At 38.9% G+C, this 27,044-nt stretch overlaps 1 protein-coding gene across 1 annotated transcript in view; it reads left to right on the top strand.

Annotated features, from left to right (window-relative positions):
* The window catches only part of TRHDE (thyrotropin releasing hormone degrading enzyme), a 209,236-nt gene that overhangs the window by 124,848 nt on the left and 57,344 nt on the right, over positions 1 to 27,044 (top strand). Inside the window, exons 8-9 of the mRNA XM_048300199.1 lie at positions 4,973 to 5,038; positions 7,473 to 7,660. Of these exons, the coding sequence (XP_048156156.1) occupies positions 4,973 to 5,038; positions 7,473 to 7,660 (254 nt within the window). The remainder of the gene's footprint in view (positions 1 to 4,972; positions 5,039 to 7,472; positions 7,661 to 27,044) is intronic.

The following is a 27,044-nucleotide window of genomic DNA, read 5'->3' as shown; positions in this document are numbered from 1 at the left end:
CCTTTACCACTGGTTCTCACTCCCTCTTGTTTGTCACTCACCTTTGCAAACATATGCACTACCCTCTGACTCTTGCCCAAGCTTTTTTATTTGAATGTTAGACGATGTCAATATAATATGTGATAGCAGATTTGATGTTAGCAGTTTGAAGGAAGGGAGGAAAAAGGTGCGTGTTATAGTCAGAGAATCAGCATCTGTCAGATGGTATCTAGTGGCTTAAGATTAAGTATATAAATTTCTAGGAAAACAAACACACTGGATTTGATACCTGGATCCTTAGAGCCTGATTTCTACCTGAACTAAATGTTTTTATTTGTAGCTTTAAATCTTCTGTGATATACAGCAGTCATGTATAAAACCATCAAACAAGAACATATCATAGGCTGAAGGGAGGAGGATGTGCACTGCGGAGTAGGAATGAAATACAAAAAAGGGAGGTAGAGGCACGTCTGCTTTTCCTGAGCCTTGAGAAAGGAGGAATGTAGCCACAAGAATTCGAGATGAAAATAGTTTGCTACTTTTTCCTCACGCATACAGTGGAATTTTCCAGTTATCTTTAGGAGAAAAATGAAATTATTCAATGTCAATCTGTTTCAGATCTCAGCAACACTCCTGTAAGTCAGGAGCTGTTCCTTCAGCTGATCAATCAACTTCATACAGATTAACTGAGAAAGGAGTTTAGTCCTAGAACTGCTATTTCGGTTTCTGTTTATAGATGTAAAATCTTCCATGAAAGTAAGACACATGTTTGGAGACTTATTCTCCCTTTACACTTGTTTAACCTTTTGGTATTTATCAGTCACTGCCTTTTGTTAGTTGTGAGCATTATCATGTTTGGATAGTAGGGTAGTTCATTTTTTTTGAGACCAAGAGGCTTATTCAATAGGTAATATTGCAAAGAAATGGAAGACTTTTTCCCTTTAAATAATCTTCTTTTCCTAAAAGAACCTAATACAATAAAAGGTCTGCAAGTTTAATCAACACAGCATTACTAAAACCATCTTTCAAAATTCTTTAGCATTTTTCACTGTTCCTACTGCTGTTCAAGCTATCTGCTCCAGTTTTCAAGAAATAATTTCAAAAGCATTGAGCCTTTTAATTCTCTTTTTGGGGGAGATTAAGATTACTGTTTGATAACACATTATACTGTAATCCAAATCTGTTGGGGTTTTTGGAAAGATCTTATGTTTTGGTTGTTCAGGAAATAGACTTTGTTTTCATGGTATCACAGAGTCAGGATGTTTATTTATTTATTTATTTAATGTTAAGAATTGCTAAGACATGTTAGAAAACTGCATTGCTTGATTAATTTTTTATCGATAGAAGTGAATAGATCATATTCCATTATTCTTTTTGGCAAAGAGTGGCTTCATGTTTTAATGTCAAGATATTAGGAAGAATATTACAAGAGGATGCATGCTGAAAATGTAAACCCAAATGATTACTTTCGGGTGTGTCTTTTTGATTAATTTTCATGTTGAATGACAGTGCCCTAGGGTCTGCGAACTCTCTTCGTACTTTCTCCATGACAATGAAAAAATTTAGAGGCAGCATTACAGTGAAGGAGAATGGAAGAGTTCTAGAAGAGCACTCTTGAGTCTTGAGTTGTTAAAGAGAATTTCATGCCATCTTTTGTGCTCACAGTTACTGTAGGGTTATAGCTGAAAGGAAGGTGGCTAATGCAGATCTTCATGTTCCAGCATATTCCTGTTGATGGAACAGCTTTTGTCGATGATAGACTTGCAAGTTTATGATGGGAAGCAGCCTTGCAGCCAGATGGTTTTGGGCATATGTGTTTATGAGTAAGTGGCTTTAAGTCACTTTGCCTCCTTTGGAGCTGTGCTGAGCACAGCTTAGATTCACACAGCTGTGTTTTCAGTGTCATCCTCCTTTTCCATTCTTTGGCTTGCATCTCTTCTGTTTGCTTTGTTTTTTTCTACTGAAGGTACAGGCAAAGGGGTGGTTAATACTCCTGCCCTGGAGAATTACGGTGAATAAGAACATGTATTCTCCCCCTTTGCAAGCTGCTTAAGACTTAGATATGGGTCCCCAGGAGGAAAAATGGATTATATTCCTGCTTGTTTCATCCTTAAAACAGACAAGCAGGGTATGTGTGGATCTTTGGCTCCTATTTTACTACTTCCTGATATGTATTTGATGCTGATATGTCTTTTCTCTTCCTTTTTAAGCTGAATGCCTGTCAGGGAAAGAGAAAGTGAGGCTGATCATCTGGTAATGAAAGTTCAGGCAGGGTCACAGAAACTATTCAAACTACCTATGGAGTCAGCAGCTTGGGGTGGTGGTATAACTTTGCAGCGGAGCTGGGAGTGGTTGGGTCTGGTGGAGTTCTCAGTATAAAACCTGTTAAGGTCTGGGGTGGGGACACATTCCATATATATCTGTAAAAACATGAGTGGCTTGGGGAAAGTCAAGTGGGGAGCAGTAATGCACTGTGTGTTCTAATGCCAGAAGTAGGAAGCAGCAGATGAAACCGGCAGACAGGCAGGCATTTGGAGCAGGTACCACACAAGAGATCCCTGAAGTGGGAAATGCTCTTTCATAAACTGTTGCAAATGCGAATTTGTATAGGTTAAGAAACCAACCAGCCAAATTCACAGAAGAGAACTATTAAATGCAAGGATACTAATCTGCTTAGGAATTTTTGTGCCATGAAGTGCTGGATAATGGAAGAGCAGTTGCATGCTTTTCTGGTTTTATACTGTTTCCAGGTGTCTGCTACTGGTTATTGTTGAAAACAATATATGAGGATAGGAGTAGGAGGATATCTGGTGAGACCTGCTTCAGAAGCCTCTGGCTCTTGTGCCTCTGGAAAGTGCACTCAGATTTGAGAATGCAATGTAGATGTACTATTGAAAGTCTATTTTGATACATGCTGTCACTTAGGACTGCTTTTTGTGTAAGTATATGTTTGATAACACTCCTAGTTTTATGCTGTGTTTATGGTCTTGATGCAACTTTCATGGAATAATGACAAAATTGATGATTAAGTTGTATGGTACCAGGATTGTACCAAGATGTTGTCTTTCTTACTGTATTTTCTTATTTCATGGTAAAGGTTAGGATTCCTTTTGTTTTTCTTTGTGACATAAACATATTAGATTGGGCGATAATAATTTTTTAACTGAGTGACAAGCCACATTTAAACCTCCCAATCTATGTATTGGGAGGAAAAAACCCAAACAAAACCAAACCCAAAAGAAAAGGGCAGAAGCATTTAATCTCTTTGCAGTCTTTCCGAACACAAAGTGTGAAAGTCAGTAATGGTAGATTGGTAAACAGGGTTATTGCCGGGATGAAATCCTCAAGTGTTCCACCCATTTTATTTTGCTCTGATGATTCTGAAAGCATCTCTCAGAGGGACCAATGTATGCAGCATTTTCTAGTACTGCTTAAAATGCGGGTTGTATATTTGTTGTCATTTATTTACCTTGTCCCACTTTTGTTTATTCCTATTTTAGCTTTCTAATTTGCAATTCAACTTCTTTAGCTTTGGAAGCTATTGAATGTTTCATTGTGCCTTAAATGATTCTGTATTTTTAGGCAAAATGGATGCACACTGTGCTATAGGTGCGGCCTATATAATACTGTCTTTTTTCTGATTTAGTCTCATGACATTATTAAGACTCAGCACTGCATTTACAGAGTCAGTGTTCTATTTAGCCTTCGTAGTCTGTGATTAAATGGGAGTTGTTGCTTGTTTTACTATGAGTTGGCTGACAAAAGCTAAATCTGTCACAGGTGCTACAATTTTTGTATCAGAAAATTTGCTTTCCAAATACTAATTATTCCCAAAGTATCTTACTTCGCACAAAGCATACAGTCAGCAAATTTGTCCCAGTTTTATCATTGTGCAGTAAATTAAGGTTTGTCTTCTACCATTATGTAAAGTGAAGATGGTAGAAATTCAATTGTAGGAGAACAAGTTGATGTACAACCTCCGATCTGTTTTTTTCACTTAATTCTCCTAATCAAATGCTTGAAATGTATGTTATTCAAATAATCACTGCTGAATTTCACTTTTGTAACTGAATGAGCTGTTGTCAAGGGACATGGGATGGTGGGAAACAACAATGTTGTCTTTCCAGAAGTCATTAAAAAAAGGAAGTATTTTATGCCTGAAAGACCTAGACCCAAGCTGGTCATATGCTTAAACTATTAGTTTGGGAAGTTATTTTAATATGATGAAAGCTTTTGAGGAATTATCTTTCCAGTTGTTATGGGAGAAGAATGGACCTTCAGTTATTGGAACTGTGGGAGAATAAGTGAAAGCTTTCAGTTTATAACCTCCTCAGACTCTGAGTCACATATGGCGTGAAAACACACACGTAGGTACCTGTGCACAAGCACGGAGTTGGGTTCCTGGCACTTCCTCCACTGCTCCCTGTTGTGGAGAGCCTTTGTGATAACCTGTTACAACCTTAGTTGCCAGTATGATGCATTTTGACATTGAAGGGCCAGGATCTCCCTAGATAAGAGTTTGAAGTTCAGATATTCTATTGCTCAGTTAAATCTTCTGTAATGAATCCAACTGGCATCCGAGTGAACAAATTTTTGACACTAGACAAAGCAGAATGACCTGCTAAAATAGCAACTGGAACTGTGTTTCAGCAGCTTCTCCTTTTGTTGCCAAGAATTACCTAGGAACCCCTTCTAAGGTTAGATGTATATTCTAAATATATATCTTCAAAATACTTAAATTATAGAATGACTTACACAGAAAAGGAAGAGCATTGAATGTTGTAAATGAAATTTTTAGCAATAATTTTTGCATTGCAAACTAGCTTAAGGAACTGTTTATTTATTCCCGTAGGATGAACATACTGTATATTTCTAGATTTCTAACAAATGCAAGCATTGATGTGATTTAAATTCTAATAGCAGTGATGCACAGCTCTAGCCATTTGGCTTGTGTATAGTAATACTGATTTGTATTTTTATTTTATTTCTGTAGGACTATTTAACCATTCACAAGTATGGCAATGCAGCCAGAAATGATCTCTGGAACACATTGTCAAAGGTAAAATGCTTTAATCTATTGCACTGAGGGAGAAACAGGAATTTGCTATGGTATTTTTCTTGGTGAGATTGGGAGTGAATAGTGCTTATTGAGTTCTTCAAACCACAGAGCAAATATAAAAACTGATGCAAAGAAATTCCATTTGAGTTAACCTAGTGGCAACATTAAAAATATGAGTTCTGCAGCATTTCTGTTCTTTGTTATGTTAGAATATATTCTCCTGCATGTGCTGTGTCACTGATGTGCATTGAAAGATACCTCATGAAATCTGCTATCATTTGACTTCAGTGGCAGCACACTGAGACCCATAAGCTGGAAAGCACATGAAAGTGCCAAGCTTTGGCATTTCCATCATGTGTGTTTGTGATTTTGTATGGAGTTAAGATTTTTGCAAAGGACAAAACTATTACAGCTTTAAAGTTTGGTGTAAACAGAGAACTATTTACTGTAACATTTGGCATGCTGTAGAGACTTACATTTGTATATCCAGGCTTGGCTTGAGTTCTAGAGCCTGGTCTAGGGCTCCATAATGGCAGACTATAATTTTTGTAAGATGAGCGAAGCATGCCTGAATTTCTCCTCTGTGGGACTAGTTGGAGCTAGTCTGAATCTTCTCCGGAAATAAAGACAGAGTGCAAGGCAAGGTAGAGTACAGTCCGAGAGTTTTGGCACAAGTACCAGTTCAAGCCATACAAAATGTGACAATCTAGTTGTAACTATTGACACCAAAGCTAGGATTCAGCTGGAGGCCAAGACATCTTCATTTATCTAGACAAGCAGGTATATACATTTAAACTAGGTGTCTGAGATCCAGTTGTTCTCACTTTCAGTTGCCCATTCACAGACTTTTAACAGCTTTTACCTTAATTTATCCTACCTGGCTTTCAGCTGCCACATGAGAAGCATGTCTGTTGTAGGTAGACCAGTTCTGAAAGAATGTGTTGAATATTTTAGGACATGTCATTTGACACTAGGTGAATAGGAACAACTGGAGTGCCAGAAATCTAGTGAATTTAGTCAGCAGAGCATAGAGAGTAATTCAGTTGACTAGCCACTACATGATTATTTTATAATAAGCCTGAACCGCTGACTGTTGACTAGAGACTTGAGATAGTTCAAATACAGGCAAGTAGTGCCAGATTAGGTGCAGTAGGATGTTCAAGACATTCAGGTGTGTCTAATCAATATAGCATAAGATATATGGCAAAATCTGTGCTCTTTTGGAGTGGCAGGTAAAGGTCAAATGACATTAGTCACCTGCATGTGGGCAACTGAATGGAGTACTATATCTGTACTGACTGCTAATGAGAGTTGAGACATGTAACGTACAGTCAGGATTTTAAATCTATGTCTTCATCTGTAGCTGAATGTCACTGCAAGAATCTTTCTTGCCTTCCTGTGTTAAAGCCTCTGGGACACTTCTGGGCAATGAGAGGTCAGAGGAATGAATGTTGTCTTGAAAGAACAGCAGAATCCACAGCTGATAACGTAGAACAAAACTGAGACTGTATTTTGGTCCATAACCACTATAGCGACACTGTATGCTCATATATACTGTTGCAGCTAATAATTCTGTTTGCCTCAGCTGTAAATGCACTTGTTGCCAGCCCCTTTGTTCCTAATGCAGTGCAATTGCAGCTTCAGTTCTGAAGACATCTTCTGCTTGTATTCATCAGAGGTTGCTCAGTCTGTGATCTTGATCTGTTCGACAGCTGGGAGCATGTCCGTCGCTGAAGAACAAATGATGCCTCTTTCTCCTCATATCCAGTCTCATCTCCCGTGATGCCATAGTATCTCTTTGTGTTTCAGATGAAAATCCACTTGTAAAAGAGCATTTTTATTGACACATGGAATCAAATACGAACACATTAATCCTCCATGTGTTGTGACAGGTGCAGTTTATGAAGCAGGAGGGGAAAGCTTGGTATACATAGCCTCACTTTGGATGTAATGGACAGTGTTTTCAAATAATTACTCACTTGATTTTTAGAAAAGAGTAACTATATTTTTAGAAATTAAGGCCCTTCAAATATGCCTTATTGTAGGTGCCTAGATCAGCTAACACTGGGTCTCTTTTAACCTTAGCTGGTTAAGAATAGCTACCCAGTATTTCTGTGGCTCTTGTTAAAATCCTGTAAAACAGGTTATTTCTTCTGTTACAGCAGAAGTACTTGAAGGATGTAGGAAACATGACTTTCTGACTGTCACTCCTCTCTCTTGTCAAGATAACTCAATGTTTATTTTTAAGATACACAGAGGCTTAAGTTCAGTTACGTAGAGTGTGTGCATTGGGTGTAAGTGTGTGTGTGTGTCTGCACACGCACATGATGGTTATTTTAACCTCCAAAACCAGTTATGATCCCAGGGACAAAAAAAAAGTTGTATGTGTTGATACTGCTTCAGTGTATTGAAACTTTCCTTTCTTTTCTTCAAGGCTTTAAAAAGGGTTGGAAAATCTGTAAATATCCAAGAGGTAATGGATCAGTGGACACTACAGATGGGTTATCCTGTTATCACTATCTTGGGAAATGAAACTACAGACAACATCATAGTCATCTCCCAAGAGCGTTTTGTTTATGATAGTGATGCTAAACCCAAGGACCCTGCCCGTGGGGACAACAGGTACTTGTATTTCTCAATTACTATCTTTCAAGAAGCTGTAGTTGTTTAAGGAATTGTTTTATGTGTGTATTTTTATGAAAATGGCTTTTTAGAAATCTGAGCTTTGCTTGGGATACATAGCATGTGGCAATGCTTTAATTTGAACTGTAGTAAAGTTGAGACTAATTAAAAGAATTGAAAAAAAAAAAGCCCATTTGAATCCTGACAGTTCTCTGTGGCAGTGTCTTGCATCACTTGTCTGTTTCCTCTCCTTTCCTTTTGATTTTGTCACACTCAATGAAGTAATTTGGAATGTGGTTGGAAGGCCTGATACTTTAAGAAATTCTTTGGAGTGGACCTCTCCACGCTTATACATTGAGTAGGCAGATGTAAATGTTTGTCAGCTACAGCCCTTGCTTGACTTAGGAAGCAGTCAGGAGCTGAACTGGACCTCTGTAGAAGGCACGGGGTTCCAGCTGTTTCATTTTTGGTGCCAGCTGAACTGGTCATATGGGAGCTGTTAAACTGGCTGAAATGAGCATCTCTGTCTCTGCCCCTTTTCCATTTCTTAGATTGCTTTGTTCCTGCTCCCAGCTGACTCTATATGCTTCATTCATCCCAGAGACAAGCTGCCATTCCTGGCTGATCTGGGGAATCCTCTTTGTTTCAAGCCGTTTTGTCATCCTATTTTAAGGCCAAGAATAGCTGTTGCTAGCTGATGCTAGAGAAAGTCAAGATAGCCTTTGAAATTTCTGTGTTGACCTGTTCATGCTCAGTGTGAAAGAGGGCAGCTATTAACCTGGAATATTCTGTGTTTGTCCAACAGATTTAAGTTTTTAAAAAGGTAAAATTTAATACAAAATTTTGATTGACATGGCTGGAGCTTGTAGAATATTCCTGTTGAGGAAGGCCTAAAGTTATAGTAACATGTATTGGAAAGTGTTTAAAAGTTCATTATCCTTTTTTAGAATGTGAATACTATGGAACTCAAACATGACACAGAGTAAATAGTTGTTTTTCTGGCTGTATTGGAACAACTTAACAGGTTATTAAGCATCTGTCTATGTTCTGGGCTGAAATTAGTTCCTTTGTGAAAAAGAGATAAAACAACTGAATGTGGTCTGTTGAAAGTGTTCATGACTCACAGCTCAGTGCAGGAGGAGAGAGATTCTCCCTTATTCTCTTGAAAATTTCTTTTGTGCAAATGTATATATGTGTAATGTAATGTGAGTGGATTTTACTACTCAGAAGAACAGCGATTCTTGAGTTTTTTGATTTATAAAACAGATATGTTAAACCTTCTAAGTACTGTAGAGACTTTCTTAAATAGATTTTCTAGATATTCATTATTGATTGAAGTAACTGCTGCTGTAATTTATGAGTAAAGACTACTGGGTGTGTAAATGACACCAGGGTGATATGGTGAGTTGACTCTGGGTGGATGCCAGGTGCCCACCAAAGCTGCTCTATCACTGCCCTCCTCAGCTGTGCTGGGGAGAGAAAATATGTTGAAAGGCGCATGAGTTGAGATAAGGACAGGGAGAGATCACTCACCAGGTACTATCATGAGAAAAACAGACTCAACTTGGGGGGGGGTGTGGGGGAGGAAAATTATTAACAATCAAATCAGAGAAAGGTACTGCATAAATAAACAAAAATCTTAAAACAGTTTTCCCGCATCTCTCCCTCTCTCCAGGCTTAACTTCACTCCTGATTTTCTCTACCTTGTTCCTCCCCAGCAGTGCAGGGGTACAGAAATGGAGCCTGCAGTCAGTTCATCACACGTTTCTGCTGTCCCTTCCTCCTCAGGCTCCTCACACTCTTCCCTTGCTACAGCATGGGGTCCCTCCCACAGGAGACAGTCCTCCCCAACCTGCTCCATCATGAGTCTTTCCCACTGTCTGCAGTTCTTCACAAACTGCTCCAGTGCGGGTCCTTCTGCTTCAGGGTGCAGTCCTTCAGGACCAGGCTGCTCCAGTGTCCCCTGTGGGGTCACGAGTCCTGCCAGGACCCTGCTCCAGCCTGGGCTTCCCATGGAATCATAGACTCTTTCAGACCTCCACCTGCTCCAGTGTGGGGTCCTCCACAGGCTGCAGCTGGATCTCTGCTCCTCTGTGAACCTCCATGGGCTGCAGGGTCACATCCTGCCTCACCATGGCCTGCAGGGGAATCTCTGCTCTGGTGCCTGGAGCGCCTCCTGCCCCTCATTCTGCACTGACCTCAGTGTCTTCAGGACTGTTTCTCTCGCATAGTCTCCTTTCTCCAACTGCTCTTTCCCAGCAGTTTTTTCCCCACATTACCTCAGAAGTGTTACCATAGTGACGGATGGGCTTGGGTCTCCTGGAGCTGGCATTGGCTCTGCTCAATATGGGGCAAGCTTCTGTCAGCTTCTCACAGAAGCCACCCCTGTAACACCCATGCTACCGAAACCTTGTCATACAAAGCCAATACAGGTGAGAATTAGACTTACTTTTATTTTCATGCATGACATTAATTTGTAATTCAAACTGTCTGTTATCATATGTTGAATAGCAGAGTTCTACACGAGGACAAATTCTCCTGGGTTTCTTAGGAGTTTTTGTTGACAGATTTTATCACAATTCTTGTTTCTAAACATTGGAAATAAGATTTAGTGCTAGAAAGAGCACAGAGAAATATTTCCACGTGAGCCATGCCAGGAATTTAGTATCTTAACAGGCAGTACAATACATATATGTATCTCCTTTGGCAAGTCTCTTTGCCCTTCTCTTCCCGCTTTGGATTGTTTTTTTCTGTGCTTCCATGTCCTTTTAAGCAGAAACGGGAAAGAAACCCCTTGCCTAAGGAAAGCTTTACAGATGGGTTGTTTACTCCAGCCAGTTAGCAGATAGAGCTAATTTGCCTCTGCCCAGTTGAAGTTGTTTGAAAGCCATGTTGTGTAAGTATAAATACCAAAGAACAGAAACCATATACATTTAGCAAAAGGTGAAACTTACCTATGCCATTCACTTTTCAAAAATCGTCTTTCAACTTATATTAGTCTTATGGCTTAGTTATAAATTGGTATCTGAGTGTTATAACACTGACCATGCAATTTATTCATACACTGCCCACAGGCGCATGGCTGTGTATGCACAATGGCCATGTGTCATTAATGTCCTTTCATACCATCAAATTAAGTAAAAAAACAAGGTTGAGATACTGAAAATAAATGTAATCTTTTAGCTGGGAATGACCTAGATATTTTTCAGTTGTTTGGTTTTTTCTTTTTTTTTTTCTACTGCTCAAGTGACTATTGTTTCAGTTGTTGTGAAAGCAGTAGACAGGGAAAATCACATTAGCGTGTGGTCATTTGATAATTCGACATGCATTACTCTGCCTTGGTTTTTAATATTGAAAGAGCTGAACTTTGTATTACCTGACACAGTTTTTCTACAGGTTCACCAAGAGTGGTGGTAGCACTGTTGGGCAGCGCAATGTTCTGGCTCGTTCTGTGGGTGGCTTTGGTCAGGAAGTTGGCAAGGGTTTGCTGATGTCTGGTGATGATGTATATATATATATATCATCATATATATGTATATGATGAGATATATATATATATATAGATATATATATATATATATCATCAGCATGCCAGCTTTGGGGGTGTTACAGATCAGTGGCCTAATTCACAGTCCAATAAAGTTGGTGCTTACCTCCCCTGCATGAGCGGTGAATTTAGGCGTTGGACGCATGGCTCCTTGGGGAACCATAATAGGCACTGTAAATAACAGAGAGCAAATGGTATTTATGCCACATTTGAGGCCATGCTCTTGCAGGGCAGGCAACATTGGCTTCCTTAGGGTAGTTTATCTATGGGTTAATTGTGATGATCATTCTATACACCATAAGAAGCAGAGCTGCACAAAACACAGAAAAATGTTCAGGTCCAGGCATTTCCAGGAGTTTATCATCTAAACAGACAACACAGTACATACTGGAAGGCTGCAGGGAAGGCTCTTAAAGCATCCATCTGCCCTGTAGTCTTTAGTTATCCAAAGGTGGGGCTGAAGTTTGGTATGGCACAGCAATAAATGTCAATTCTATTGCCTTCAAAATGATGAGGAGTTTAAATTTTTGGTTCAGATGCTGTCTAGGCAAATTTAACTTCGCCTTACTGTAGAAAGAGTCACTTCAGAGTAGGTCTTTCAAAGGTATCTACTACATAAGAAATGTAAATAAAGAGGCAACTGAATATTTCAGAACCATTCCAGTTTTATAAAATGTCTGTGCTTTGTTTTATGCTGTGTATTTATGCAGCAATTAACTGTTAAGAATAAAATGTGAAGCTGCATATTTAATTTTAACTCTGAAACCATGTAGAGGAAGATAGAAGCAGCAAGCAGATTTTTCTAAGTGATAAAGGGTAAAAGTGGAAATTGTTGATACCTTTGGCAGTGGTTGATGCCTCGTCCATTACTATAAGTGTCTTTAATTCTTCTGCAGAAGAGAATGATTACATATAGTTGATTTTCCAATCTCCTGTATATTTGCGCTCCTTGTCGTTATACCTGTAGAAAAAAGTGTTTCAAGAGCCATACATATACCAACTGTGATTTATTTCTGTGCATACAATCGACATTTATTTCTGTGCATAAGCTGTAACATTTGGACTGAAATTATAGAAGGTATACAGTTTCACTTCTTTGTACACTGAACATAGAGTTTGCTTGACACTTATGCCTTCACATGATCCATAGTTCTCATTTTGTAAGAAAATAAAACTAACAGTGACAAACACTGTTTCTAGAAATGTCATTCCTTAGAAGGGCCACAATCACCGGCTTTGATTTGAGTGCCAAAGCTTGTGGTTGGTATAATGTTTCAGTAGCAGTTTCAGCTTACGCAAGCAAAACTTTAAAACTTCTATTATAACTGTATAATTCATATTCTATGCCCGTATAACAGCCCTTTAGTTAAATGTAGGTTTGGTCCTGGACTCCTGTGTACCCCTGTGAGAATAGATTATGCCCTTATATTATAAGGCTCCAAGGGAGAAGGTGATATTCTATCTGACAGGGTTCAGTGGGTTTCCCTGCTTACAGAAAATGATGATTTTAAGGCACTAGTCTCATCCATCATTACAAAACGGCTCACAGATATGACAAAAAGTCTTATGAAAAATAATCTGTGGTCTAGACAATAAACTAACCAGTTTTGATGAAATCCATAAACCTTTTATGTACTATATTGAATAGCAGACCAAAGCTTTCTGGTTGTGGGTGTGTTTTGCCCTCTAAAAATATACAGAGCTTGTCTCTGCAAAAGTGGAGAAATAACCTTTCCAATGTTATCAAAATAATTAAGTTAATGTTGCTGGGATAATATTCATTTATACAGTGTTCTTATCATGCATGCAGTTTCCATAGCTAATCTTTGCTTGTTCATGATAATATCCTAAAGGGGAATGTCTTGCTAGGCACTGAACACAGCTAGCTGTGAGGAAGGAGAAAAACAGGAAGATGAACAGATCAGGCTGTGGACAAGATATGCATACATGCTGTAGTGTGGTAATGCTCTGTGCCTGTCTCCGTGTAGCTAAACTGGGGAAAATTCAGTTGGACAGTGCAAGCCATGGACACGACCAGCAAAACCAGAGCTGTACAGACCCATGGGTCTAACACCCTGTAGTAATTGTGGCAGCTGAAAGGCTTTACAGTGGACTGCAGAGCTGCTCAGCAGTCACACCACTTCAAGATGAATGATTAACTGCAGAATTTATTTCCCTTCAAGTCTCTTCTGAATTTCCTAGACAAAGATCATTTATTTATTCAGGCTTTGCAGAAAAAGGTCTGTGCTTGTCCCTTTACTGACAATTATTTTCATAGTAAAAGCATAACTATATTTGGATATTGCCATGTGTATTCTTTCTTAGTTGTATAGCATTATTACTTAAGCAGTGGTGGGGAACTTACTCTGTCCACTTATCAGCTAAGGAGCTGGTTAAACACAAACCAAAATGTTAGGAGCACAAGGGGAATGCTGATTAGTATCTTTGCTATGTTCTTAGAGCAATTGTGGATTAATGTAGCATATGTAGTATTAATTATGTAATAAAAAGAACCATAATATGGACAAATATTGTTCCATAAACCGAGGAAAGAGAGCTAACAAAATATAAATAGAAAAAAAAATGCTCATTTACCTCCCTGTCTCTGAGAAATATCCTCTCATCTTCCATTTTCTCAGGTCCTTTGAGTGTTTTCTAGTTATGCCTTTCATCTTTACTATACCTGAAACATTGCGCCTGTATCAGTGCTTCTACCAGAAACAGCTATTGTGTTGCTACCCAGGGAGTAGATGTGGTACCCCTAGTTCATCTGGACTGACCTAAATGTCTCTATATCAGCTATAACAATGATGAAGGGAACAGGCTCCAGGAAAGAAAGGTACCAGTGTATTAGACACAGAGGAAATGGAATTAACAGGAATGAGATGAAAAAATGAAGAGTCCTTAGTGGATCACAGAACTGTGTGTGAACACTGCCAGATATTGATTTAACTATTTTTTTTAGCTGATCAAGCAGGGACTTGAAAATACTTGTTCTTGCAGAAGAGTGAGAAAGCGCGGGGTGCTCCTTCTCTTGAAATGCACACTGGAGGAGAGGGCAGCTCTATGACACCAATAGCTCTTGTCCTTTGATGTGCATAAGGACAGTCCTTAACCCCAGCAGCATGAGAGAGGACAGTGCTGTGCTGGGTGCTGCTTCTCCATAGGAACAGGCAGAGGGGCTGCCTCTGTGAGTGACCTGGAGAAAGCCTGCCTGCCTTGGGCACATGATGGAACAGTGCCTTTGCTCTGTTTACTAGCCCAGCCCTTGTGCTGTTCTCTCCCTGTTGCAATAGGGGTTTTTTTTTTCTGTAAAAGGCACTAGAAAGTCATGTTTCTTTTGTCTTTTTCATTTTTAGAGGCTTTTCTGATTGTTGCATTTTTAAAAAAATCAGAATAGGAAATACTCTTCAAATCTCTTCCAGTACATATCTGTGCTGGTGTCTGCAGCAAGATTTTGCTGCTAGCAAAGGCTGCAGAAATGCCAGATATAATTTAGGACTTTATTTCCCAAACCATTTCTTCTATTTGCAAGAAGTTCTTCTCACTGGGAAACTTCCAGGACCCTCTGGTGTGCAGTATATGGGCAACTTTCAGTGTTAGAATTTGCAGAATACTAAAGAAGACAAAATTAGTGTATTGTATCATTGCTTCCTGTGTGGTGGCAGCAATAGATAGAAGTTAGGCTGAAAGAGAAAAGTTGCTGTTGTATTTTATTGTCACTGCAGAATGTGCCACTTTCCTCATCTTATTTGCTAACACTAACTCTCAGGAATTGCTAGATACCCAATCTAGTTAATTGACTCACATTAATTAAATCAATTTCATGCTGAAGAAAGGAGCATGTACTTGAGGGCAGTGCTGTGTTTTAATATAGAGTGAAGTCTTCAGGAGGTGAAGAGGAGAATAAGGACAGCAGTGGTTGTGGGGAGCTGCTTAACATGCAGTGGGTAGGAGAGGGAATGTGGCATGTCAGGGTGGAGGTGTGAGCGGGAGTGGAAGCATTAAAGTTGTCTAGCTGGAATAGGTAAATATGGTGTACCAGGGAAATGGAAAAGGCCTTTGAAGTGGGGGCTTTAGTGAGGGAAAGAGCAGACTGGGGAAGGCCCAGACAGCATTTGGTAGAGACAAATTTTATGGGAGGGGTGAGGGTGGATAAATGTCATATTTTGTTGGCTTTGGAAAAATCAGAGATGTGAGTTCCCTGTTGTAGATCAGAGGATAAAAATTCTAACATGCTCTATTTTTTATGTCTTCTTTTTCCTGCTTTTTAAAGTTGCTGATAATAGGTGTCTTTTCTTATCCCTTTGTATGAGCCTTCACACTCAATAGCAGAATCTTAGGTTTTATGGAGAAGATACTTTGGTGGGGGACTCTTAGGGAAGTTTACTGAGGAGACAGAAACAATCATAGGAATTATATTTTAATCTTGCTTAAACAAGTATTCAGAGTATTCACAGTATTCAGAGGAAAAATCAGAACTGAACACTGGAATATGCTGAAAAATGTTTGGTACTAAGTCTCTGAGAACATACTGGAGGTTTGTAAACATAGCTGAAGTGCTACTCTCTTATTCCTGTGGATCCTTCTCAGCCCATAACACATCCTTGTGCTCCAATCAGAGAAATCTCAGATCTGTGCTCTAATTAAGGGGTTATGTTTATGGGTAAAGGATGACACAAAGATGGGGTTTGCATGATCAGCACCGTGTGTGCAATTCTGCAAGGATGTGTGCACCGGTGCAAGGCAGAACAGAGGATGTTGGAGAGATTAAGAGCCTTTATTTCAGGCAGCTGTTAGGACAAACACTTAACACTGCTTAAGCCAAGCTTCTTTGTATCCATCTTTGATTCAGCACCCAAAGTTGCTTGTCACTTATGAAAATGAAGCCTTTTGTGTTTTAGTGTGAAAGGTACTGTTAGGCAGGAAGGAGACAGCCTGTGCTGACAAAGAATTTGTAGTATTTGTTCTTTGCCCACATCATTTTTCTAAATTTGGTAAGGTACACTGCTAGCACTGACACTGAAATGAGTCAGTTTTAGATAGCTTCATAATATTAATAGCCACCACATTTTAAATTTATTTTTGGATGAAATATTTAGCTAATATTACACAGAACTTAAGAAAGTTTAGTAATCAGATAATTATATTTTTTGTGTTATGTTATTATCTGACAGTGCTTCTTTTTTTTTCCCTCAAATTTGGTAATTTGATTCAAATTTACTCATTTAAATTACCTTGTGTCTACCCTTAAAAAACCAAAGGATAATGAAGTTCATAGATAGGATGGCCAAAGACATACAGCTATTTTCTAACAGAATATGCAGCCTGTCATCTTAAGGCAGACTCACAGCGCACAGCCACACGTGAGCTCTTTCATGCTAGGGCTGCTGCTACAGCAATGAATCTTTTTTTATGTCTGGAACTTTGTGTTGTTGTTACATTGGTAGGGGCATTATATTTTGCATAAGACTCCTGGAAAATGTAAATTTTTTTCCTTTTTCTGCTCTAGGATTTACTTATTGCTGAAAATTATTCCAAAGATTCTTGTGAAATCCAGAAGGAGTTAGGACTATGGCAGAGTAAAGGAAAACCACAAAATCTGCATCTTTAATACATTGCTATTAAACATGTTAATCACTATTATGACTACGGATGAATTATAGTGTCAATTATTGTTTTAAAATACATGCCTCTAAAATTCATTCCAGTGATCCTGTACTGACATTGAAAATATTTTCTCTCTATATCTTTGTATTTAGGTCCTTGTACAGAAAAAAACCTAAACAATCCATGATCCATCCTAAAATAGTTGCTCTTAGAAGCAGCTATCAACCCTTCATTTAGAGTATACCAATATGATTGCCTTTTTTAATATGTTTCTAAATGAAAGCATATATAAGAGACAAATATATTAAATTAGCAGCTGTATTGAGGCAGACCTGCAAATAAAGAAGCTTACCATCAGAAGCAAGTCATCCTAGATGTGCTAGACTCTTTCAAGACTAGAATATAATCTTCCTAGTCACTCATGCAATTTTAAATATTTCTCCAAACTATAAAGATTATTCATAATTTCCTTTGTGTGTGCAGCTAAGTATAATTTTTGTTCAAAATTATTGTAGCTTCACAATACCAAATACCTTCCAGATTGCAGTCTTGTCTTCCCTCTGAAATATATATATCAGCTGTATTCAATTGCCCATCCAATCAAAGCCTCAGACAAAGTAGATAAATTTTCGTAGTTAAGAGGCGAGACTGCTCTACAAATTGATTTCTGTTCATCCATGAGACATCTGCTAAGTTCACTTCTATTAAAAATTTGAAATACTCTTCAAAATCTTGACACCTCAGGTGTGGAGGCCATTCAGAGCCACCAAGTGGTGAAGCCATTATCTGCCTGGCAGCACCTATCAAGACCTGACCCTGTTGTTTTGGATGGTAGGTTGGTCTGACTGAAAAATTTAAACATGTCCATAGTTGAGGCATTAGGGAGAAAGAAGAGAAGAACTCTTACAAAACAGCTCAGGTAGGTTTTGACAGTGTTTGGTTTAGATGGTAACAAGAAGACAATAATTTCTGAGTAATAGCGTGTGCCTCGCTTGGAATTTTGTTACTTGCTTACACAATACTGTGTGCGTGTTATATTGCACCCTACCTTCACTATATCTGGACTCTTGAATGAAAAAATTACTGTCTGTATTACAGCAAGATAGAGCTCCTTAAAGACAATGCTGGAACACTGTCTTTAATTCACAGAGCCCGCCAAAGTCCACCAAAATTTTGTAAAGGAGCAGGTAACTCCTCTGCCCACTGTAGTGCAGAATAATCTTAGAATAAGCATTTCCACAATCTTTTTCTTCCAGTCTTTTTCCAGTTGCTCATGTAGTCAGTGTTATTAATTTCTCTTTCTTTTTTGCCTTAGCTTACCTTTTTATTGTTGACCAGTCTGTTGGTCTTGGGTGAGAACCCCTCTAACGCCGGAATCCCAATGTCAGCCCCATTTCTTTTCCTCATTTTGATTAAATCCAGCAAACTATTCATCGTATAATTAATGTGATGTGTGTCACACTTACTGTGCCCTGCTGTTTCATTTCTGCACTGCATACAATGTTGCAGTCAGAAGTTGTCTATCTGCAGGATTTGTGAAAGTCCTGTCCACTTCAGACACCTGAATCTTCTCCTGTTAATACAACTAAAGTACTGTCCTTTGTGGTTTCAAGTCAGCTGACTGCAACTTGTTCCTTGATGAAAAAGTCTAATGTTGTCCGCTTTTTCATCCCCCTTGTAGAGGAATCCAACTTAATCAGTTGTCTTTACCAGTGTTACTCACCTGTTTCTCACTGTTGCTTGTATTAAACTTTTTGTTCTCACTCTGAACACAGGAATTAAGATCACACTGGGCATATGCAGATGACCAATGAATACCTCAAGCTGTGTTCAGGGGATCTCAGTTCTTTCAAATTGTTCTTTTTTATCCATTTTTCATTTTTTATTTGTCTTTGCTACAAAGTTAGTGAAATCTTCCCTTCCTATCTGCCTCTTCCATGCTCACAGGGTACAAGGAATTCCCTGTCTCAGTGTAGGAAGTGTAATAACTGGGAAAGAGGGAATAACATCTTCCTTTGTTGTTTTATGCCTCTAGGCACAGCCTACAATCACTTTACTAGCATGTATTAAATCTAATGAAATCTCTGTGTTCTTCAGTCTTGTGAGAATGATATTCACAACATGAATATATTGTCAGCTCCTTATCCATTAAACAGAACTAGCACTCTTGTAGAACTGCGCTTAATAAAAGTGTGTCATTTCCTGTGATACCCACATGAGCTCCCTGAATTACTCCTTACTGAATGAGATACTATACATTATAATAATCTGGAAAAATCTCTATGATGCGTTTAAATTATCTTTCCCAACACAATCTTTCTAGCAAGTGTGGCTTACGAAACTGTATCCTGTTGAGTTCTGCTTCTTGTATAATTTTTTTCTTTAGTAGGAAGCTCTGAAGCTGTTCTGCTGTTCAACAACTTTCACTCATTTTCCACTGACCATCTTATATGTACTTGTGCTCTCAGCCTAGGATTAAATGCTTCCAGGTATCACTGCAACAAGGCTTGTGATTTTATAGATTAGTTGAATACACTTGCAGGTTTTCTGTTAACAATTTATCTTTGAACCTTCAATATCTTAACATTCAAAATTCACTGAAAGCAAAGGCTTTCTTTTGGCTTGTGTTGTGGTTCAACCTCAGCCAGCATCTAAGCCCTATGCAGCCACTCGCTCACTCCCTGCGTTGCGATGGGGGAGAGAATTGGAAAAGTGAGAAAACTCATTGCTTGAGACAAAGCTTAAAAGGGAAAGCAAAAGGTGTGTGCACAAGCAAAGCAAAACAAGGATTTTAGTCACCACTTTCCATGGGCAGGGAGGTTTTCAGCAATCCCCAGGAAAGCCAGGCTGCATCATGCTTAACAGTTACTGGGGAAGACAAACATTACAAAATCCCCTCTTCCTCCTTCTTCCCCAGCTTTATATATGGAGCATGAAGTCACATGGTATGGAGCATTCCTTGGGTCACTTGGGGTCTTTTGTGTTGGCTGTGCCTCCTCCCAGCTTCTTGTGCACCCCAAGCCTCCTTGCTGGTAGGGTAGGGTGAGAGGCAGGAAAGGCCTTGGTGCTGTGTGAGCACTGCTCAGCAATAGCTAAAACATCCCTGTGTTATCAAAACTGTTTTCAGCAAAAGTCAAAAAAATAGCTCCATACCAGCTACTATGAAGTAGTCGCCCAAACCTTGCTAATCTTGCTAGCAGAAACTGTACTTGTCTTGGCAAGAAAAGTGAGAGATCTCTACTGTCTGCCTTCTATGCTGATTTAATATCCAAACATCACACAATCCTTACGTCATGTTATCAGCTTTCTATACCTTTTAATTTATAATAAGCACTAAGGTCATTAGCCAGAAACATCTGCAGCCATGCATCTAAATTCTTCTTTTACTTGCCACTATTTGTATATTTTTCTGGAGATTAGCCAGGTATTCAACCGAAGTAAAAGTACAAATCTTTAAATCTTAGTTTTTGTTCTGTAAGATTTATTTGCTTTCAAAAGGTCAGATTTTCTCATTACTTTGCTTGTGTGGTTTTCTTGTCTCTGAAATCCAAGCAACGTAAGTTAATGCAGATGATTCATAGCCATATATTCCCTCAATAAGAAATGCCAGTGTCCTAACCTGTTCAGGGAATCATCAGTGTTTGCAAGGGCCACACTGGGAAAGTGTTCTCTTCTCAGACTCAGTGCTGCTCAGCTGAGCATATGTGTCTATGTACATGAGATTTCAGCATTTCCATCTGGAGAGAGCTGTGAATGGCAAACTAATGCCAAGGCATCCTTGCTCCCTGTTTCTCATCTTCAGCCACTCTGGATGTACCAGGTTGTTATCTTTAACTGAAGAGACAGAGTTGGGATTTTGGGTATTAAATTCTGGTGGTTAAAATAAGGAGGTAGGTGTCTAAACCAGTCAGTTTTACTCTTGGATTTTCTTTTTTATGCTTTTTACTCTTAAACTATTTTTATGCCTCACTTTATCTCAGTGTTAAATAGCTTTAATAATATCCCTCCCTGATATGAGGTCTTAGATTGTTATGTTCTCAAAATACTTCACAAAGATTAGTAAGCGTTACCAATGAACAAGAAATGGATTCCCATCCCACAGAAATTCTCAACATATCAAAACATTTCCCTGCACTGAATCAGGACAAAAATCAAAGCAAAAATTGGGGAAAAATTGGTTTAGAGCACTCATTTCAATTCTGTGATTTAACTATCTCACATTTCAGTTTAAGTCATTTTAATTTCTCCCTGCAATTTATTGAATCAGCAAACTGAAAGTTCTTATTTAAAACAGTAGTTATAATATGTTGCAACAGTGCCTTTTTTATATTTGAAAATCTGTGCTGAAGCCTTCTTTTTCTTACAAGCAGCTTGTTTTGAAAATTTGCCTTTTTCACTTAGAAATGAAAAAGTTTCATAGGGAAACTCGCGTTTAATTATGGAAGGACTCTTTGTCAACATTGAGTGGTTGGAGAGGCCCATTTAGTTGCTTGCACATGTGACTGGTGACATTCAAGGTGCCATTCAAGGTGCCATCCAAGGTGCCATCAGGTATCTTACTTTGCCTTGTGCTGCCACTACACAGGCGAGAGCATCCTTAGGTGCTCTGCCATATCTTACAGACCGTGGTAGATGTCTCAAATATCCGATGACAGCTCATTTGCCATCACGTTGAACAACTGAATTTATCCCAGAGAAACTGAGTCATGGAAGAGTGATGGTTGGGATTTCACCAATGCCAGCTGATGGGTACATGATTTCTGTTCTTCCAGCCTGAGATAATTCACAATTTCATTTCTCAGCCTACTGAGCTATTTGAAAGTACATACAGCTTTTGGTGTTAAGCTTTCCTGAAAGTAATTCTGTAGAAGCTTCACAGTGGGAGAGATTAGGAAAAAAAAGCAGATGGCAAATCATTTGCCTCAACTGACTTGATTGATTTTGTGTGATGCCACTGAATATACAGCCTGTATATCCTCCTCTGATATCATGTTCTACCTACAGTGAAACTTGTTTTCCTGTGTGCTGATCACATTTGAGTAGAAGGCTTTATCTCCTAAAGTCTCTTCCCACCTAAATCATTCTATGATTCAAGTTCATGATTGCCACTACACTTTAAAATAATTATCCTTATTATATCCTGCTAAGAGGCAAATCACTTAATCTGCTTTTGTGCAAAGCATTTTAATTTTGTCCCTCATTCTTCTGTTGTTAGATGTACTAAAAACCAGTAATTTTTTTTCCTTAAATCTGTACATTGTTCTATGCTTCTGTCTTGCCATGGTGGTTTTCCTCCTTTGATTTCCTGGCTAAGTATATAATCAAAGACTATTATAGATGTCTTCTGTATCTAGATGTATGTACCTTTTTGTAATTTAACTGAGTTTTTATGTGGTCTTTGAGGTCCAGCTTCCTCCTTAAAGATTCCTAAAGAAATTAATCTGTACCAGGATAAGAGAAAAGAATTGTTTATAAATACAAGCAAAAAGTGAAAAATTAGATGGTTGAATTTCTTACTGGAGGGTGATAGCCCATGAGATTCTTGAGAAACCTGTGCTGATTTTTTTCCTATTCAGCTGTGTGATAAAGGGTGTGGAAGAGTGAGGTGTCAGGACTTTTCTGGTAATAGGAGTTCTGTCAGTGTAGTAAAAACAAGTATTACTTACCAAGATGACAGAAATATTCCTTAGTGCTAGTTGACATGGCAGTAAAAAGACAGATGAAGCTAAATGTTGATAATGAGGTGATACATGTAGGGAAAGCAGTTCAAACTCAGATACTCTGTATCTGAAGAAACTATTTTCTCTCAGGAAAGAGATCTTGGACCTGTGGTAGGTAATGTTCTGTAAATACCACGTTGCTGTCCAGACATGGTCAAGCAAATAAATAGAACAGTAGGGATTAGTAGAAAAGAAGCATTTTAAAAAGTATAAAGAGTGTAGAAGAGAAAAGAATTATGCTACTTTTGATCCATGGTAGACATGCCTTCAAAGCACTGAAGCCAGGCTTGGTTTTTTAACCTGAAATAGTAGGTAGAAAAAATACAGAGGTGGACAGTAAGAGGGATTAAGTACAGTTGCTGTGTAAAGAACAGCAGGATAGATTAGAAATCTTTAACCCAGGGGTTTGTGAAAGCAGAATAAAAGAGGCATGTGGTTGTTCACTTTCTCTGCCATTCATGTGTAGGTAAGCTGGATTCTAGAGTGGTACTTTAGTTACAGATGTTCTGTCACTTTATGTGAAGCAATCACATTGCTTGTATGCTCCTTATAATGCAGGATAATAAGCCTCTGAATATTGAGCAGATACCTTCATTGTTCTGTGAGTAATGACTAGGAATAACTCAACTTCTTTGTTTAGTTTTGAATCCAGGGGAGAAGGGAGAAATGTCACTGGAAGAATGTGGTATTCATTGCCAGCAGTGTGTGGAAGCTTGGTACATTATGGTTATTGGGAAGATGAATCTTGAATATGTATGGATTTACATCCCAGCAAAAACATTTCACATTTCATTAATGCGAAAAAGTAGTTGAAAAGGTGTGCAAAATCTGAAACGCCAGGAGCCTTACCTTTTCTTTTTTTATTACCTGAGATCTTTATTTAGTAAGCAGAGGAAATAAACTACTGCCCTTTTTCTGGCTTTGCATAGCTCTTTGCAAGCCAACTAATTGTTCCACTGAAAACCCCATGTTACTACAATATTAGTATTCATCAGAGCCAAAAGTGTGAGGCATCATGTTTGTTTAATGTTTTACAGTCTCAGGATTTGCCCTGATCAAAGGAATCTCAGTTCCTTTTTGCTGAAAATCAAGTCGTAACCAAGTAATCATCACAAATATGATAATTTTCCAAGTGAGGTAAAGTATACTAATACTGCCTAGCTAGTCATTATGTAATGCTCAAGACAAAAAAAAATCTATATAATCCACACAGAGCATAATTAGCTTGCTTCTTGTATTACATTAGCTAGCTTCTAGTATTGCGTGTACCTTGGCCAATGCAGGGTTCTGATACTTTACAAAAGAAGTCCTTCTGATTATTCTTTAAGCTGAATGAACACGCTTCAGTATTATGCACTGATATGGTGCTACAAAAAAACCCACCAGTGCATTCCCTTTAACTGTGCATTATCCTGTCAACCTAAGTTTAACTATTTCACATGAACAGTTTCTCACTTGTAAATCAGCAATAAAAGGTTTATTTGTACTACTTTTCAACAAGATTCCCCTTTCATTACATCTCTTGAAGATTGAACAATATAGTGTTCAGCACAGTTCATGTTAACATGTCTGTTCTAGTTTTAGGTGTCTCTCTTCCTCAGCTCCAGAGATGTTTTTTTTAAAATTCCTGAAATAGTCCTTAGTTTTTCCACAATAAGAGGTTTGCCTTTAGCTCCCCATCAAAGTAATCAGGTTTGATTCTGGAGGGACATTATGTGGGCCACCTCTGCAGCTGAGCAGCATCTCAGGCAGACTGAGCACACAGTTCATTAGCACCATTTCACCCAGGGGCTGAGTGTGCTATCTGTACAGGCATCTGAGTCCTGCAGACATAATCTTGACAGTAAGAGGACTAAATGGGTTGTTTCAAGTCTTGCTGCCCTGGTCACTGGGCCCTCAAGGGTAGATTCTTATTGTCACTGGAACTGGCTTGTCACAGCAGGCAGCACATGGCCAGGTGGAATGGGATGCTTTTTTCCCTGATCAGGTACATACTGAGAGCACACTGGTGGTGCTCTCAACATATAAAGAATAAATAAAAGGTCTGCACTACTCTCAGACAAAGCAGGAAGAAAGCAGCCAAGTGGGCCCCCTTTTTCCTCTTTGCTTTGTAAAGTAGAAGACTCCTGATAGAAAAGTGCAAGAAAAGTTTGCTTCTCTCTGGTCACACCTGGAGAACACAGTCCACACAGATCATTCAGAGACAATGAATGGAAGATGTCTGCTTGGAAGGTGAGCCGGATGCATCCCCCTCATGTACACAGAAGTTAGCTACAGCTTCTTCTGAAACAGCAGCAGAAGTTTCTCTGAGAATGAAGAAGAACAGAAGGAGAAAACAGATAAATGGAGAAAACAGCAGCAGTAAAGTAGGAAAAATCTGTTTTTTCTAGATGTTTACTAAAAGGACACCTGTGGCTCATCTGAGACACCACTAACTTAGAAGGTGAGATTTGGAGGTTCTGGAAAGTGCCAAGAATGTCAGGACATCTCTTATATTGGGGAGATAAAAGTTAAATTTGCCAGTACTAATATTCCCAACTAAATCCCATATGTTTTCTGGTGAGTAGCTTTTGTGACACTTGTTCTACAGCTACATCATCTTTCAGAGAAGGATTTGACTTCACTTCAGTAGGATTTACCTTAATTGGAGGCAATATAAAATATTATAAGTTAGTATAAAATTGTTCTCTGTATAGATATTACAATGTACAGAATACCTTTCTGTGAAGTTCCTTCTCAAAATGACAAGTGTCCATATATATGTTCATACATGAATATTTGTGGATGGGTATATATGTGCTTAAATCACCTACATAGGCAGCTCACGGTATCTTTTATTTTGCAGTTTAGCTTTTTCAGTAGGAGTTGAAGGGTCATAAAAACACCATGCAAATACAGTTTTAAATTTTTTTTTTCACATACCGATGTTCCTGTTCTTTCAAATAATGTACAAACTCTATGCTAAATTTTGCCTAATTTTTCTCAATCACAGTTTGCCAGCATCTTTTTCATTCTGGAGAACCAAGTATTTAGAACTGGGTATGTTTCTAAAGGTGATATATTTCCTAGAAGGTTTTTTGGACAGACCCTAAAACACTGGTGAGTGTCTAGCAAGGTATAAGGTATTTAGAAGAGTAGTGAATATAATTTGGTGCATCACTTCATAGCATCTCCTGACTGCCCTCACCTGTTGAACCCAGGAGTTGCTGCTGCTGTAGCTAAAGCAGCAGGACGCAGTACACACTTGAATCTCATTACTCCAGTTCACAGTCCAGAATATTAGTTAAGCCAAAAATCAAGGTAACCTTGTGTGAAGACCCCAGATTGGGAACTGGAGAAGATAATCCACCAATGGACATCCTTTTCCACTGGCTGTGCTGTGGAGTGTGATAATGTCCAGCATGAGGAGTCGGCAGACTGATAAAGCCAATAGCATCTTCAAATGACACAGCTTAATTATCCAAAAAGTCTCTGCCAGAGCATGTGCTTAGTGACCTTATCTTCTGTGGAGGAGTAGAGCTAATTATTTTCCCAATGTGTCATGGTACCAACATTCAGAGAACCTAAAATCACATGGAACCTTTTTTCTTCTCTCATATGGCAATAAATGCCAGTTTCCTTTCTAGTGTCACTCATCGCTCTTTCAGCTATATGGTTGTCCAAGTATCTCCCCATCTTTGCTGAAGCGCTGCTGTATGGACAAGTGTTTTCTTGCACATGATTCTGTTCTAGGCAGTACGTATTCCTGTGTGTGCTGAGGGCTCTTTGCAAATGGGTGGGTAGCTGTGAGCCAAGTGTGGTGGCAGGGCAGGGGTCTGTCCCTCCTCCAGCCTCCAAGTCAGGCCAGCAAGGCAACCCTTGGAAGCCAGCCCATGTGGACTGTGGCTCTGGAACATTTGGATAGTGTTTGTAATTCAGTGGAGCAGGCTTCTGGGTACGTGGAAAGGAGCAAACCTAATTTTTAATTCAGTACCATAGGCTAGTTCTGCAATGCTGTGTACCAGCAGGAGAGAACTGGCCCTCACTCATCTTTGCATCATTTTAATGCAATCAGTCTAAAGTGATATTCTCACTTGGTATCAAAGCAGTACTATACAGTGATATCTGAGTTTGGGCCAGTCTCTTGCCATGCTGCCTTGCTTAACTGCACACATACTCCCATTGACCACCTACCTAAGGACCAGCAAAGGGACCACGTGTACCATTACTGAGTACTTCCCCTTTACTGGTTTACAAAATGACATGGCAGGCCTGTGAGGGAAATGCTACTTTTGAGAGTTCAGGAATAGAGGTGATGATAAAGACATGAAGAAAATCATCCTTTCCATCTGTCCCTAAAAGTATTCACTTCATACAGTCAATTTCTGTTTATTGAGATAAAGATGTTATTTATAACATTTACTTCAAAATAGAAACAATTTGTAATACCCTATAGGGAAGTTGGGGTCTGATTATATCAGTGCATCACCAATCCCACATGTAGCATGTTTTGTCTGGTTTGCATATG

The sequence above is a fragment of the Corvus hawaiiensis genome, chromosome 4, assembly GCF_020740725.1.
Source record: "Corvus hawaiiensis isolate bCorHaw1 chromosome 4, bCorHaw1.pri.cur, whole genome shotgun sequence".
In the NCBI taxonomy this organism is placed as follows: Eukaryota; Metazoa; Chordata; class Aves; order Passeriformes; family Corvidae; genus Corvus; species Corvus hawaiiensis.
The sequence above is the reverse complement of the archived record's forward strand: the minus strand, read 5'-3'. Positions and strand labels throughout refer to the sequence as shown.